The sequence below is a fragment of the Silene latifolia genome, chromosome 8, assembly GCF_048544455.1.
Source record: "Silene latifolia isolate original U9 population chromosome 8, ASM4854445v1, whole genome shotgun sequence".
Lineage (NCBI taxonomy): Eukaryota > Viridiplantae > Streptophyta > Magnoliopsida > Caryophyllales > Caryophyllaceae > Silene > Silene latifolia.
In genome coordinates this window covers 5,890,354-5,904,924 of record NC_133533.1, presented here as the reverse complement: position 1 = coordinate 5,904,924, position 14,571 = coordinate 5,890,354, and the positions used below count along the sequence as shown (strand labels likewise).

The window sequence follows — 14,571 nt, the reverse complement described above, 5'->3', positions numbered from 1 at the left end:
GTGGTCCGGATCAAAGACCAAACCGGACCGGACCATTTGATCTGGACCAAACCGGACCGAATTTTGTTTGGTCCGGTCCACGGTCCACCTATTTACTTGACTTTGGTCTTCGGTCCGGTCCTGGACCAAACCGAATAGACCGCGGACCGGACCATGGACCGAAATTATGAAAGAAAATATGTTTTAAAATTGTAATATTATTGATTTTATTTTCTACTTTGTTTACATGTATTATAAGATGTGTAATTATGTAGTTAAATCTAGTAAGAAAATAGTGTTATTTATTTTGATCATTACGAACTTCTCGAGTTCTAGTTTTATATGCTAAAACATGTCAATGACAATAATATTTGGTCCACTTTGGTCCATTTGGTCCGGTCCACGCGTTTTTATGGTCTAAATCGGACCGGACCAATATTAATATGGTCCGATCCTCCGTCCACCTCTTAACCCTTCTTTGGTCTTCGGTCCAGAGAGTTTGGTCCGGTCCGGTCCGGTCCCGGACCAATGTACACCCCTACTTGGTATGATGTATGAGAGAACAAGAGGATCATCAAAAGTAGAAAATCGAATTACTCAACAATAGTAATCAAAAGCTCGATGTTTTCATGTTTCGGATTGACATCCAGAACAGGTACTACAATTGTACATTCTTACAATAACTATATACCCATTAGGGAGGGAGTCTCAAAACGGTATTATTAAGATCCTTTCCCACTGCTTGGATTTGTCTTGGTGCAGAGAACTTTGCGGCCTTTACAACGCCTACGCTTCAACAGAGCTCTTCCACCGGTGCTCCTCATTCGTAGCCTGAAACCGTGGGTTCGTGCCAAAGACTTGCGGGAGCGACTCCTTTTGGTTAGGCAAAGAGCTGGCTTGCCAGCTCTCACCACTAACCGGTTGCACCGTCCACTGCCAACTCCAACATTAGTGGCCAAGTCCAATCCCAATGATAACCCTGAAATCGATTCAATACAGATCAATCAACAAGATGGAGTTGGCATAAGTAAGCATCATCTTCATGAGGCAATACACAGAAGCCACAAGCCAGCAGAGTACTGAATCTAGTTTTTCTAGTTGCACAAATAGAAAGCTGATATGTTTCATCACATATTCTCATATGAGCCGATCTCATGATCAGATTATCATATGGCATCCGTATTATGAGGTGCTTCTCTGTCTCGGTCCTTTGTTTACCTTTGTTTCAGATCTACCCCACAGAAAAAAATCAAAGGTAAACAGCTACTCCTGATTGAAATAGAGGGATTAGTTATTGACTTATTGTTTGTCTCACCGTCATAGAAGAGATTAATTGAATGTGTTATGCCAGATCATGCAGAGATACAGTCGTACATGTGTCAGCTAAGTATGTGAGGTCGTTGAGGGGTACTGGATGCTCATGACGGTTGAAACCCGTTATGACTCATGACAGTTCAAACCCATCAAAATCAAAAACTACCCTAGTTGCTCCCACTTGCACATGTAGCTATGCATCGAACCGGAAAGAATCTAACTTAATAGAATGTTTTGAAGCAATTTATATAATTTTAATACCAGCAGAACCTCAGTTCAATGTGCAGCAGGATTAGCAGCAACAAGCCAACAACACTCTCTAAGCTTAAGCTCATCGAGGTCCGATATTTCATACAGGGAAACTAAAACTTGACTTTCAGACACTGAAGTCTCAGAACAGTGGCTTTGAGGGGCATGCAGAACCCAACAATGACAGATACACTCATGAGAAAAAGTACAGAAGAAATCAATCATCTTTCGTGTAAAAATTGAATCTTTTTAAACATCTAGCATGATATTGTGATCTACCAATCGGACTCCGGCAAAAGGATAGATAGAGGTCAAGCCTACAGGTAGCTCGACTCTTTTCTATTTAAACTCTGATGTACTCCGGATTCAATAAGTGGTTGAAAAGATAATCTGGTGTGGTAATTTTAGATTGCTGAACAGTGATTAACCGAGCACCGAGTTGATAGTGCTCTACATTTCAGTACAAAAATACTATTTAGACTGGACACAAGCAAAAATTTCGTACTACGGAAATAGCCAACCTCAATCCTCTACTACCTTTGCTCATCAACAGAGCTTGCGCACTGACACCACTGACACAAAATACAAACATTGCAACCTACTACATACGGAACATTGCTCTGATTATCTAGAAGCTAATTCGAGTTCACAAAACGTAAATGACTTAATGACATGAAACTCCTCCCGGTACAAGCCAATACAACAAAGAAAGATAATACAAGAATATCGCCAAAAATATCTAATTGCTCTCTTTAACTCGTGATTGCCCTATGAAACTCATAGCCTACAGCCCTCCACACAACAACAACATCGCCTCATATTACATTCATAATTCATTACAGTTCAATAGGACTTTGTTAAGACCAAGGCGAAAAAACTATTGCACTATATGGAGTCATGGAGACGACATTGTTCGGGTACTAAATGGATAAAGATTACCCCATTATGGGACTACACGTAGAGAAGGACATATAACTTCTTAACACCAGCCCTCCTCCCTCCCTTCCTCTTTCCACTACCACAACTTTCACATCAATCCCCATCAACGAAGCGATGAGAAGACCAGCCCTCCTCCCTCCCTTCCTCTTTCCACCACCACAACTTTCACATCAATCCCCATCAACGAAGCGATGAGAAGACCAGCCCTACCCTCTAAAACTCTAAAAACAGTGAATCCTAAATTTATATTCCCTCCGTCCCAATCACTTATTTACTTTTAAGGGGTATTGTAATCAAAGGTAAACAAATGATTGAGACGTTGGAGAATGTTAAAAGTTCTAATTTTTACCCATTCTCTATTGTCTTACAAATCCCAAAATTTCAATCTACATTTTAACCTCCCAATCTTCGAACCCTCGCTTCGTGGCTAGACATAGTATCCATCCAATTGTATTCCGCAATCAACCCAATTCTCTATTGAGACAAGTACAATGCAGCTAAACTAAAACATCAATTCCACCAGTGAAAACAAATAACATCTCATAAATACATAATCACTACATCCCAATCATTTAGTATTTACCTTAAGTAAAAAAATACTGCTCACAAAGATTAAAAAAAGTAAACAAATAATTAAAACGGGGGAGTACACAAATAACAACATTACTCCAGTGTCTCAAGGGCTCCTGCAAATTGCGGGGTAAGGGGAGTCGGATATACGCAAACAATGCAAACAAATAAAAAATACCTGAAAAAGAGGAGGTAACTGAATTGGAAGGAGAAATAAAAGAAGAATGAAGTAACCCAGAATTAACTTTGTTAAAAGAGACAGTAAATTTGGTGGGTAATTTAGAACCAGTAATAAGAGTAAGTGAAGCTACTGTTGTGGGTCTAGTAGTTGTTAACCATGGTGTCATCGCCATTGTTGCCATTTCCGAAATCTTCAATCTTTGCTCTCTATCTCTCTTGCTTATCTCTAAAAGGATTATAAAAAAAGGAGACAGAAAAATTGTGTAAAATTGAGTGGAGTTTTGTTCATCTTATCGGGTTAGTTTTGGTGGTTTGGGTCGGGTTCTTAAGCCCATTTTAAAGAAGAGTTTGGGTCTAAATTAGATATGGGCCATATGATATGACCAAGGTGAGGCTCAAAGCATACCTGGTATGGTTACTTGGGTCGGGTATGAGTCGGTTTTTTTTTTGGGGGTTAATAATTATCGGATTATTTTTGGGTGGATTATTTTTTGTTCGAGTTGTTTGAGTCATTTCAGGTAGCGTTCTTGTGGGGCATTTTAAGTCAGGATTTTGCCTTAAATAATTCATTTTTGGTTCATTTTTTGTTTATTGGGTCACTTTGAATAATGGGGTTAGTTCGGGTATTAATACACAGTTTTTGGGGTCCTGGAAAAAAAAATTCTCTAAATCATACGGCCAGTTCCTCGGGTCAGATAAAGCAAGCACACAAATTTTGAGAATCAAAGGAGGAAATTTGAGGGTGCCGGTACGTGATAAATTAGTTCGAACGAAAGGGCTGAAATCGAATACGGTAACTCATGAAACGACCCCTAAAACTTAGTAGAAAAACTGGGAGGAAAAGAAACACGACCCTGTACGACCTTCCAAATGGCTTAAATTTAAGTGTATAATACACGGTTTTCGGGATTTAAGGGTCTCGGAAGAAAAATGTCCGTAAATAATACAGACGGTTCATCCTGTCAGATAAATCAGTCACACAAATTTTGAGAAGAAACAGAGGACATTTGAGTATGGTATGCGATGAACTAGTCTCGGACGAAAATCGGGCACTCCTTAAAAATTGATGATAACTTGTTATTTAGAGTTAAAATCGAATACAATAACTCATAAAGCGACCTTAGACACGTGGTGGTAAAACTCGGAGGAAAGAAACATGACCAGGTACGAGCTCCCAAACAACTACAATTTAAGTGTATAATACACGATTTTCGGGATTTCAGAGTCTTGGAACAAAAATTTCTCTAAATCATACGGACAATTCCTCGGGTCAGATAAAACATGCACACAAATTTTGAGAAGCAACAGAGGAAATTTGAGGGTGCCGGTACATGGTAAATTTGTTCGAACGAAAATCGGTTACTCCTTAGAAATAAATGAATACTTGTTATTTATGGCTGAAATCGAATACGGTAATTCATGAAACGACCCCTAACACTTGGTAGAAAAATTGGGAGGAAAAGAAACATGACCGGGTACGACCTCCCAAACAGCTCAAATTTAAGTGTATAATACACGGTTTTCGGGATTTCAGGGTCCCGGAACAAAAATATCTGTAAATAATACAGACGATTCCTCATGTCAGATAAAGCAGTCACACAATTTTTGAGAAGAAACAGAGGACATTTGAGTTTGTCGGTATGCGATAACCAAGTCTCGGACGAAAATCGGGCACTTCTTAAAAATAAATGAATACTTCTTATTTAACGCTGAAAATCGAATACGGTAACTCATGAAGCTACCCCAGACACGTGGTAGAAAAACTAGTAGGAAAAAAAGATGACCCGGTACGACCTCCCAAACGGCTTAAATTTAAGTGTATAATACACAGTTTTCGGGATTTCAGGCTCCTGGAACAAAAATGTCCGTAAATCATACGAATGGTTTATCGGGTCAGATAAAGCAGCCACACAAATTTCGAGAAGCAAAAGAGAACATTTGAGTGTGCAGGTACGCGATAAACAATTCTCAGACGAAAATCGGATATTTTTTATTTAAGTCTGAAAATCGAATACATAATTCATGAAGCGACCCTGTTACGTGGTCTTAGTTCAAGCTTATCAGGCCGGGTCATATGGATCAGGCCACTTTTGTTAGCCTTAGCTCAAAACTTTTACCAAATAGGCAAATAAGCTTGTTTGAGTCCATTTTAACACCTTTCTTTTTAAATGAGATTATCTTAACTGAATTATAAAATAAAATTTTAAAATTAAAAGAAGGGAATTAAAAAAAAAAACTGAAATAAGGGAACTGAATATTTGAGAATGAAAGGAGATGCAAATTGAATTGAGTATGTTCATCTTATCGGGTTAGTTTGTGTGGTTTCGGTTGGTTTTTGAGCCCATCATGAGTTCAATGGGCTTGTAATAATGTGTATATAAGGATGAAATTGGGACCAAATTTGATGTTGGTCATGTGACTAACCTAAATCTTAGATTCTTAGGCTTGTTTTAGTCCCTTTTTGACTATTTGAGCTTGTTTTTTTCGGATGAAATTATCTGAATAGTATAGCAAAGAATTTGAGTGTATTGGACTAAATAGAATTGAATTAAAATGAAAACAAAAATAAATTATATTGTTGAATAAAAATGGACTGAGTTGAAATTAAATCCAAAACTATGACCATTTATGTAGTTCTCTTTGTTATATGAGTTGTTTGTAAGACGGTGTTATGATATGATTATTAACACTGATGGTAGTCAAAACGACGAGTCCTAGCACCACATACCCTTAGATTAGTTAGGATGAAATTAGACGATTTCAAGCCTGTCTTATATGCAGTTTTAAGGGGATGACGTTAACAACAGGTCAATCATTAACAAAAATCAAGTAATAATCCTTTAGATAATTTATGTTACTGATACTCATTTAGAAGTATTCGACACAGATTCGTGCTTAAGTATCGAATTCAGTTATTTTTCTTGAAAAAAATGCATATTTTAGTTTAAAATACGGTGTTCAAGTGTTATAACCAATTATATCGGACACGGATACACCAGCTATTTAGAGGAGTTGGAGTAACATAGTTCATGAGTGAGTAAAGATGCAATTGATTGATTTCCAATTTTCCATGAAAGTGAAAGTGAATAGGTAGCCACTTAAATTTGATCAACAAGAGGGTGCTCCTTTCATCATGAATATCCCCACACTTAATTTCTTGCATTCAGCTGCCCCTCACTATAACAAATCTACATTGTTGATTGTCCATGTTCTTTCCTTCTAAAAGTGTTTTAGAAGGATGATTTTGGAAAAAGAAGTTATTATTAAGGTGACATTTTTCAATTGGGCCATAATTCGTTTTGTAAAATATCAGATGGTCCTATATATCCACCAAATTTCTACTTTATCGACTTTATCACGTCTTATTCGTAACGCTCATTATTCATATTTTGTGTATAAGAACTAGGAAATTTTTCAGTTAAGGGTCATCAAAGAGTGTAATATGTAAATAATCATTATATACATACATAGACTCTTTAGGTAGTTTATTTGATCAAAATTCCGGTTAACTTATTTTTGTGCAAGTGTTTGGTACGTAGCTTATTTAACCAAATTAACTATCAAAAATGAAATGTTACCGAGAGACACAAATAAAACTATACATCCAGATGTATATGAGCATGGTACATCCAATACAAATCTAATTGAGCTTATATGCAATTTTTGAGTTTCAATATAATATTTTGAGTTAAAATTTTTTATAAAGGCGCTCAGATTCTTTTTAATAAAGCTCGTAAAAAAATTACGGAGTACTAGTTTATTTGACCAAAATAGCTTATTTTATCCGTATCACAATATACGTTACCTTTTTAGTTAATTTGTCAAACATTTTAATATAGTTAACTACCTTATTAGTTCCTAATTTTCAACTAACTTTTCAGTTATTAACTAGCTTTTCAATTTCCAGCTGATTTTTCCAATTTTAGCTAATTTTACCAAATAAAGCCCTAGTATCTTAAACCACTCCCTCCAAGTTTGATCAATCCTCCCCTTTGCTTTTTGCACCAAAAATAAGGAAAATAATAAAAAATGGATGAAGTAGTATGAGTTGTTGAGAGAGAAAATAATAAAGAATGAATAATGAATAAAAAATGAATAAAGTAGGATAAAGTAAGGGAAATTGTTGACTTTTTAAAAAAAAAAAAAAAAAAAAAAAGATGATGAATAAAGAATGAATAAAAGATAACCAAAAAAGGAAAGGGGAATTCCTCAAAAAAAAAAAAAAAGGAAGGGGAAGATAAGAAAATAAGCTCAAAAGAGAAATAGGGAAGATTGATCAAACTTGGAGGCCGGGACTATTATTGTATCCTACTTTTTTAGCGAAACCTAGTCTTGTACTTGTATCATACACGAGTATAAACGAATTAAGAAAACACCGAAGGTAATTTATGTCCTTCTTTCGCCATGCAAGTGTGGAGTATCTATGGTCTGAGGCTATGCTTTTTAGACTTCGAGTCGTACTCTCATTTTATGAGAGGAACACTATCCATTTGCAATTTTAGACGGATAGTGTCCGTCTAAAGTGAGAATTTGTGGGTGAACTAAGGCAATTATTTCCTCTTAACCTCTTTTTTTATTGGTGATGAGGAAATCCGCGGTCGTTACATTTGGTGCGCACCGGATAAACCCTCGACTATAAGTAATAACTTACAAACCACGTATATCATGTAAGTCACCCGAAAGTGACAGACGATAGTGCAAGTGGGTTGGGAAATAGATTGTGAGAGAGCCACTATCCATCTATAACTTTAGACGGATAATGTCCGTCTACAATGAGACGGATTGTAGTTCACCACCTCAGCTCAAAATCTACATCAATCAATCACTATAAATCTACAACCAACAATACCAAACTATTCAAACTTCAACACGAACTTGCTTAAGTCTCGATCATATAGTTATATCAATTACACGATCTTTAAACTTACTTGTTTGAGAATTATCAAAGACTCCTCCTACAAATATGCGTATATAAGTTGAAAACATTGTCACTAGAGAAAATGACATGACTCTCAATTAGTGTACACTTTTATCGCCATGCAAGTGTCTCTTATTATTGCACTCTTTCTTATTCTTTTCACCTAAATTTTGGAAAGACATGCACGTATCACTGTATATAATGACATAAGTCATATATAACCAAGCAATTTTACATGTTAATAAAGTTCTTTGTCTTTCTATAACATCAATCAATTCAACTATTTAATTAGAAAAACTTAAATAAAACCGTTGTATACTATATCTTATATGCATGCATGTAATAGAATTATCTCATGTTATATACCTCAACTGTAATTTGAATCTTTTCCATTATTTTCTTTTTTTCCATTTTCTGTCAACGATCTAGATATTATCCTGAAACGATCTTAGGTCACAATTTTAAATAATGGATAATAATGTGTAGCAGAAATAACATATAACTCCCTCAATTATATATGCATGCATGAATTACGAAGTACTTAATCGTACTTCGTACACCTACAATGATGCTACATAGTGTCCGATCTAATTAAGGGGATAAGCAGAGCACTCGCTCCACTGCCAAAATTTCGAAATTTTAAGTTAAAATTAAATCTTAAAAAACTCTAATCAAATGTTATGAATTATGATTATTTGGCACAAGTGCATCAGTGCAGTGTGACTGTGTGACTACTAGTCTACTGCTGTTGGACAAGTTGATCATAACTAATACGAAGTATTGCTTCAGGCAGAAGAAACAAATTAAGTGGTTATTGTAGTAATCAACTACTAAAATAAGGAACCCTAAAATAATACTTTCATTATAATTAATGTGAAGAATTTATGGGATTTAGTGGACTTGGGGTCTAGGAGATGTTTTGATTACTGAATTATCTTGCTAATCATTGGCTTAACACAAACATGTGGGGAAATCTTAAATAATCATTATGGATTTTATAGTTAAAATCAAAGATTTTAAGTCTAACAGTTAAGATAAGGCATTATGAACACTCGATTTTAGTGTGAATTTCTCTTCCCTTTTACTATTTTTATGACTCTTTTATTTGACACGAGAAAACAATCACTATTGTTAAACTAAGGCCTCGTTTGGTTGCCCCTTCTAAATCATGGGAGTTGTAAAATCCCATGAATTAGAAAATTGCAACTTGTTTGGTTGCTCATTTTTTGCCATGATGTGGGAGTTTTATTTTCCAAGGAGTTTCAAACTCCTCCATAATGGAGGAGTTGGATTACCTAGCTCCCCCTAGGTAATTGCAAACTCATGTGTAATTGAACTCCTACATCAGCAACCAAACGGATTTAGCTAATTCACGTGAATTTGATGTAGGAACTTAAATCCCATGAATTCGATATTCCGGTGGATTTTATTATTGAATACCACCATGCAATAGGGTTACCATAAAATGAATAAAATTTAACAAAATAATTAATTAATTCACGTAAATTACACCAGCTCAGAGCAACATATTATTGATTATAGATTAATCATCACTTGTCAATTACATCTTTACATTATCAACTGAAATCCGTTTTCTTTAATGAAACTTTCTAAATTGATAAGGAAAGAAACTTGTATACTTGAGTTGAACAGGACCGAACTTATGAAATGTTAAGCAAACTGAATTTAACCAAATTGAAGAACCAAAAAAATCTTATAGGATTGAAATTAAACTAAAATAAACCAAATAATGAACTTAAATATTTTGTATAACCTTGCTTGGCTAAACTTATGATCGAGTCATGAATTGAACTAAACTAAACTAGTATATTTTCAAAATTAAAATCCTATGCTTGTACGTAGAGCAATTAGCTAAAACGTTAAAACTCGCATCATATTACAAGTAACGGATAATGGGATAAGAATGAAGCTTCATCATTCATCTTTAATCTTTTCTTATCCTAATACGTAATTAACTTCAATTCTTTTATCAATTCTTTTATATGCAAAGTTGGCTACGTTTAATAATTGTGATGTGAAATACTCATGATTGACAAAGAGACCCTAAAACGTGTACTATCATCAAACACTGCCTTTCTTGGTTACTCATGTTTAAAAGAAGCATATACTTTCGTGATAGGCCCAACCTATTCTCATTTTAATTACCAGTCAAGTTACCTAGCAGATATGGCAAATTTATCAAATCATTCGAAACGGTTTTGACTCTGATTCGATCTATTTATTTTGAATTTATACCGAAATACAAATTCAAATTATTTTAAATAAATCTATTATGATATTAGGTCCATTAGGGCCGGCTACCATTAGGGTTTACTGTATTAGGGTTGGATTTCGGTACTATAAATACATGTATTTATAGTACCGAAATCCAACCCTAATAAAAGATAATGCACGTTAATATCAACCACATGCATCCACTAAATTCCTAATAAACAATTAGTTAATACTTTCTCATTTTATTTCCCGAAATGGATGAATAAGATGAGTATAACTTTCTTGAAAAAAAACAATTAGCTAATACTCTATTTAGATAAGGCAATTTAAATAATGATACTAATCCTTCTATAAGTTGGTTCCTTCGTTTGGATTGATAAAGAATAAAAAAGACAAATAAATAATTAGGATAAAGAGAGTATTATACATGAAAATAGCTTAGAAATTGTCTTTGCATCTAAGATAATTTAAAATGAGATTTTGAGCCAAGCATTTGCATTTCTCAATCTATAATTACATGTTAGGCACTAATCTTTGTGAATTTATTTCATCTCATTTTATTTCAGCTCATCTCTATTCAGTTTAGTTATATATGTCCCAACGTCACTAATTCTGCTCAGCTCACATCTCACAAAATTAACTCTTAAGTTGCATTCAGTTCACCTCAACTCCATTCAGTTCTATTCAATTCAGTGCAGCTCTATTTCCGTCTGAAAAAAACAAAGCCTTAATCATCTACTCCGTAGTAGTTACTGAAAATGACAAAGTGGCAGAGAAGATAAGTTAGATAACGAACTAAAAAAAATGAAACCTTTGACCACATCACCAAATAAGAGACCATGATTTTGACCCATGTGGACTATGCAACATACTCCGTATGATATGCTAATATGAGGTGTCTAAATTGTGTTTTAAATTTATTGTGAGATGGTCTTATGCTATGAGACGGTCCCATTATTCACATGTAAAACCGTCTTATTTTTTATACAAATCCACAAAATAAATAAAATTCCATATGATTACAAAATAAAACATGTATTACCCGTGAACCTACCCTTTCTGCAAAAGTTGACCACGGAACTCTGGTTTATTTTTTTTCTCAATAACTCCAAATTTATGTAGCTCCTTTACTTGTTTTTTCCCTATAGGAACACCTTTCACCGTTTGTATTTTTCTCTTATTATTATTTTCACGAGTCTATAATTAAGGATTGTGTTTAATATATTTTGTACTATTTGGAAAAAGTGTTTCATTAATTTATATGTGATTTGCATGTTGTTTGGTTGATGTTGCCGCAAATTGAAGACTTTTTAGATCACCTAAATTGGCAAAACCTCGAGTCCCATAGGAAGACAAAAGTTATATAATTCAGCTCAATTTTGGTCATGTTAATACAGTTCAGTTTACTTCGGTCATGTTAACTTTAATTGATTAATTCAATTGAACGGGGTCAAATAATGATCAAAACTTTAATTTGATTTTTATTTTAACTTATTCTCTGGGTATTGATGGAAGGTTGATCGGTTGATAATCCAAGAGTATGTGATGAAGTAACAGTTCGATTAATACTAATTAGTATATGTTTTTAGTGTTTATGTTATTTAAGGTTTTTACACTGAGCATGAACCAAATTATAAATAAACCGTAGACCAAATTTTCGAATGAATAACATTATGTGAAGTTGATAAGGACCATATTTAGTCCGGTTTATCTTATTTTTAACCTACATCAATATAAACACGACCCTATCTAATCTGGCCGATTTCCTAAGTTTGTCATTATTGCTTCGCAATGTTCCGTCTAGATTGATTAAAATCGAACCAATAAACCGGTACACATGTATTCCATCAACTCTTCTATTGTGCCCTTTACTCCGATTATTATTCCCAACAATAATATAATGTGATAAATAATGAATCTAAGATAATATTGAGCTAGCACGAGTGAGAAACCGGTAGTATTATTGAGTGCAACACAGGCACACAACAGCAAACCCGGCCCCTTCACGGACCATTCATCAAGAATAAAAATTGCGCACCCACCTCCCACTTTAACACTCCTATTACTCCACAAAGCTTCTCAACCTTTACCAATTTTTTTTTTAAAAACATATTATTACAAGAATTTTTTTTTCCAATTCTTTAAAAGAAAAAAAAAAAGATGGTTCATTACCTCTTAATGCTTAGATGTGTTTACATGCCATTTGTCTGGCTTCTTATCGTGTTCTTTTAAGTTTTAAGGCATGTATTAGACAGGCCAATGACTTTTAAATAAAATGAAAGTCTACTTATGTCGTGGAATATATATAAATAAAAACATTGATACAATATCTTAAGAAGATAATACAGAGTATATGTATGATACTCTAATACGTCTCTCATTTTCTTGGTTTATCCTTTTTTTTTTTCTTTTTTTTTCTTTTTTTTTTGAAATAGATTTTAAATTAAACAAATGATGAAGATAAATTGAGTGATACATATATTATCACCTTTCCTAATTTCAATAGAATAATCTTTTATTTACGGTAATAATAAAGTACCACATCTCACCAACATCATCAAAACGACACAATTTATAAGAACTACACACCTCTCGGATAATCCTAATTCTTAAGGTCTAAATAAACATGTACAATATCAACTTGCCCAAATTTTATTGTTCTATTAGAGATAATGACTCTTCCATTTTTTTTAAGTATTGACTATGCATAATGGATTTCTATTGAATATTTGAATATGATACCATCGCGGCATCGCGTAATTCTAAGCAATAACTGTTGGGGAAGCGTCCTGTAAACCCGGTGCGAGAAGAATCTCACCCAACAACGATATTAGAATGAAACACAAACAACAGTAAGTAACAACAAATAAAATGACACCACAATTTATTACGTGGAAACTCTTCTTAACTAAGGGAAAACCACGGCTCTCGATGTTGAACACTCGCTTTTCTCTCATTTAGAATAAAAAGTATTCTCACCAAATATATGAATTTGCATCTCTATTTTTGTGTGTGTCTTAAAATACTACCATCATTAACTATTTATACTAAGTTGCTTTCAAAACTCCTAACAAGTCACTAATTGTTGTAATTAAAACAAGGGTTTTTCTAACCTATGCCCAGTGGGCATAGGTTAAGAAAGCCAAAAATAGAAAGATTTTAATGATATCTTTATGGGAAATTGTAATATACAATTACTTCTACTTTTTTTCCCAAGGAAAACATTTAAATCTTTCTATTTTTACTTTATTAACCTATGCCCAGTGGGCATAGGATAGAAAACCCGTTAAAACAACTCTATAACCTCTTGAGCATTGATGTTCTCTATTACAAAAACGTAATGAATCTACGTAAGTACTTTGCATTGTAACATCAACAAACTTATTTCACCATTTAATATTAGAAGTTTGGGAAATTAATCCAACAATAACAATTTTATCATTACTCTCTCAGAGTGTGTATTATTACTTACCCCGTTACCCGACCATTGCCAATTGTGTATATGAAAAGTAGTTTCGAAACCCAGTACCATCTGGACTAGAGCTGACAAACAGGTCAATCGACTAACCGAGTCCGGCTGCTCGATTGAGTCAATTCGAATCGGACCTATTTCGGGTTACTCAAAATTCCGGTCAATTTCAAATCAATTATTACCGTGTGTTATACTAATAAACATTCATATTCGATCATTTTAATCAAGTCAATTTAAGTTATATGTCCGAATTATTCGGATCGAGTCACTCAGGTTAGGTCAAGTTTGCGAGACCCTAATCGGACACTATATAATTTCCTTTTCTATTACCAATCGAAATCCAGACCGACCATTATTATATACTCCCTCCTATTCCCGATAATCTTCCCTATTCATGGGTGGCACGGGAATTAAGGGTGTTTGAATTAAATAAGTTAAAGTATTGTGGTGGGGTGAGATAATTGGAAAGAGGGAAGGTATTGTGGGGTATTATTGTGGGGGTGAGGTGATTAAAATAAGTATTGTTGTGGGGTAAGATGATTAAAATAAGACAAAGTATAGGTATTGTGGGGTATTGTTGTGGGGTGAGGTGATTAAAATAAGTATAAAACTTTACTAAATAAGGAAAGAGGGAAGGTATTGTGAATAGATGAAAAAGGAAAGAGGGAAGGTTATGTAGAATAGGAGGGAGTATTAAAAAAAACTCACATCATCA

At 34.2% G+C, this 14,571-nt stretch overlaps 1 protein-coding gene across 1 annotated transcript; it reads right to left on the bottom strand.

Moving 5' to 3' along the window:
• Positions 1–550: 550 nt before the first annotated feature.
• Positions 551–3,493, bottom strand: LOC141596154 (large ribosomal subunit protein bL34c). Its single transcript, XM_074416240.1, has 2 exons — positions 3,230–3,493; positions 551–958 (listed from the first exon to the last, which is right to left on the bottom strand). The coding sequence occupies exons 1-2, from the start codon at positions 3,411–3,413 to the stop codon at positions 702–704; spliced, it is 441 nt and encodes a 146-aa protein (XP_074272341.1). The 5' UTR covers positions 3,414–3,493; the 3' UTR covers positions 551–701.
• Positions 3,494–14,571: the final 11,078 nt, after the last annotated feature.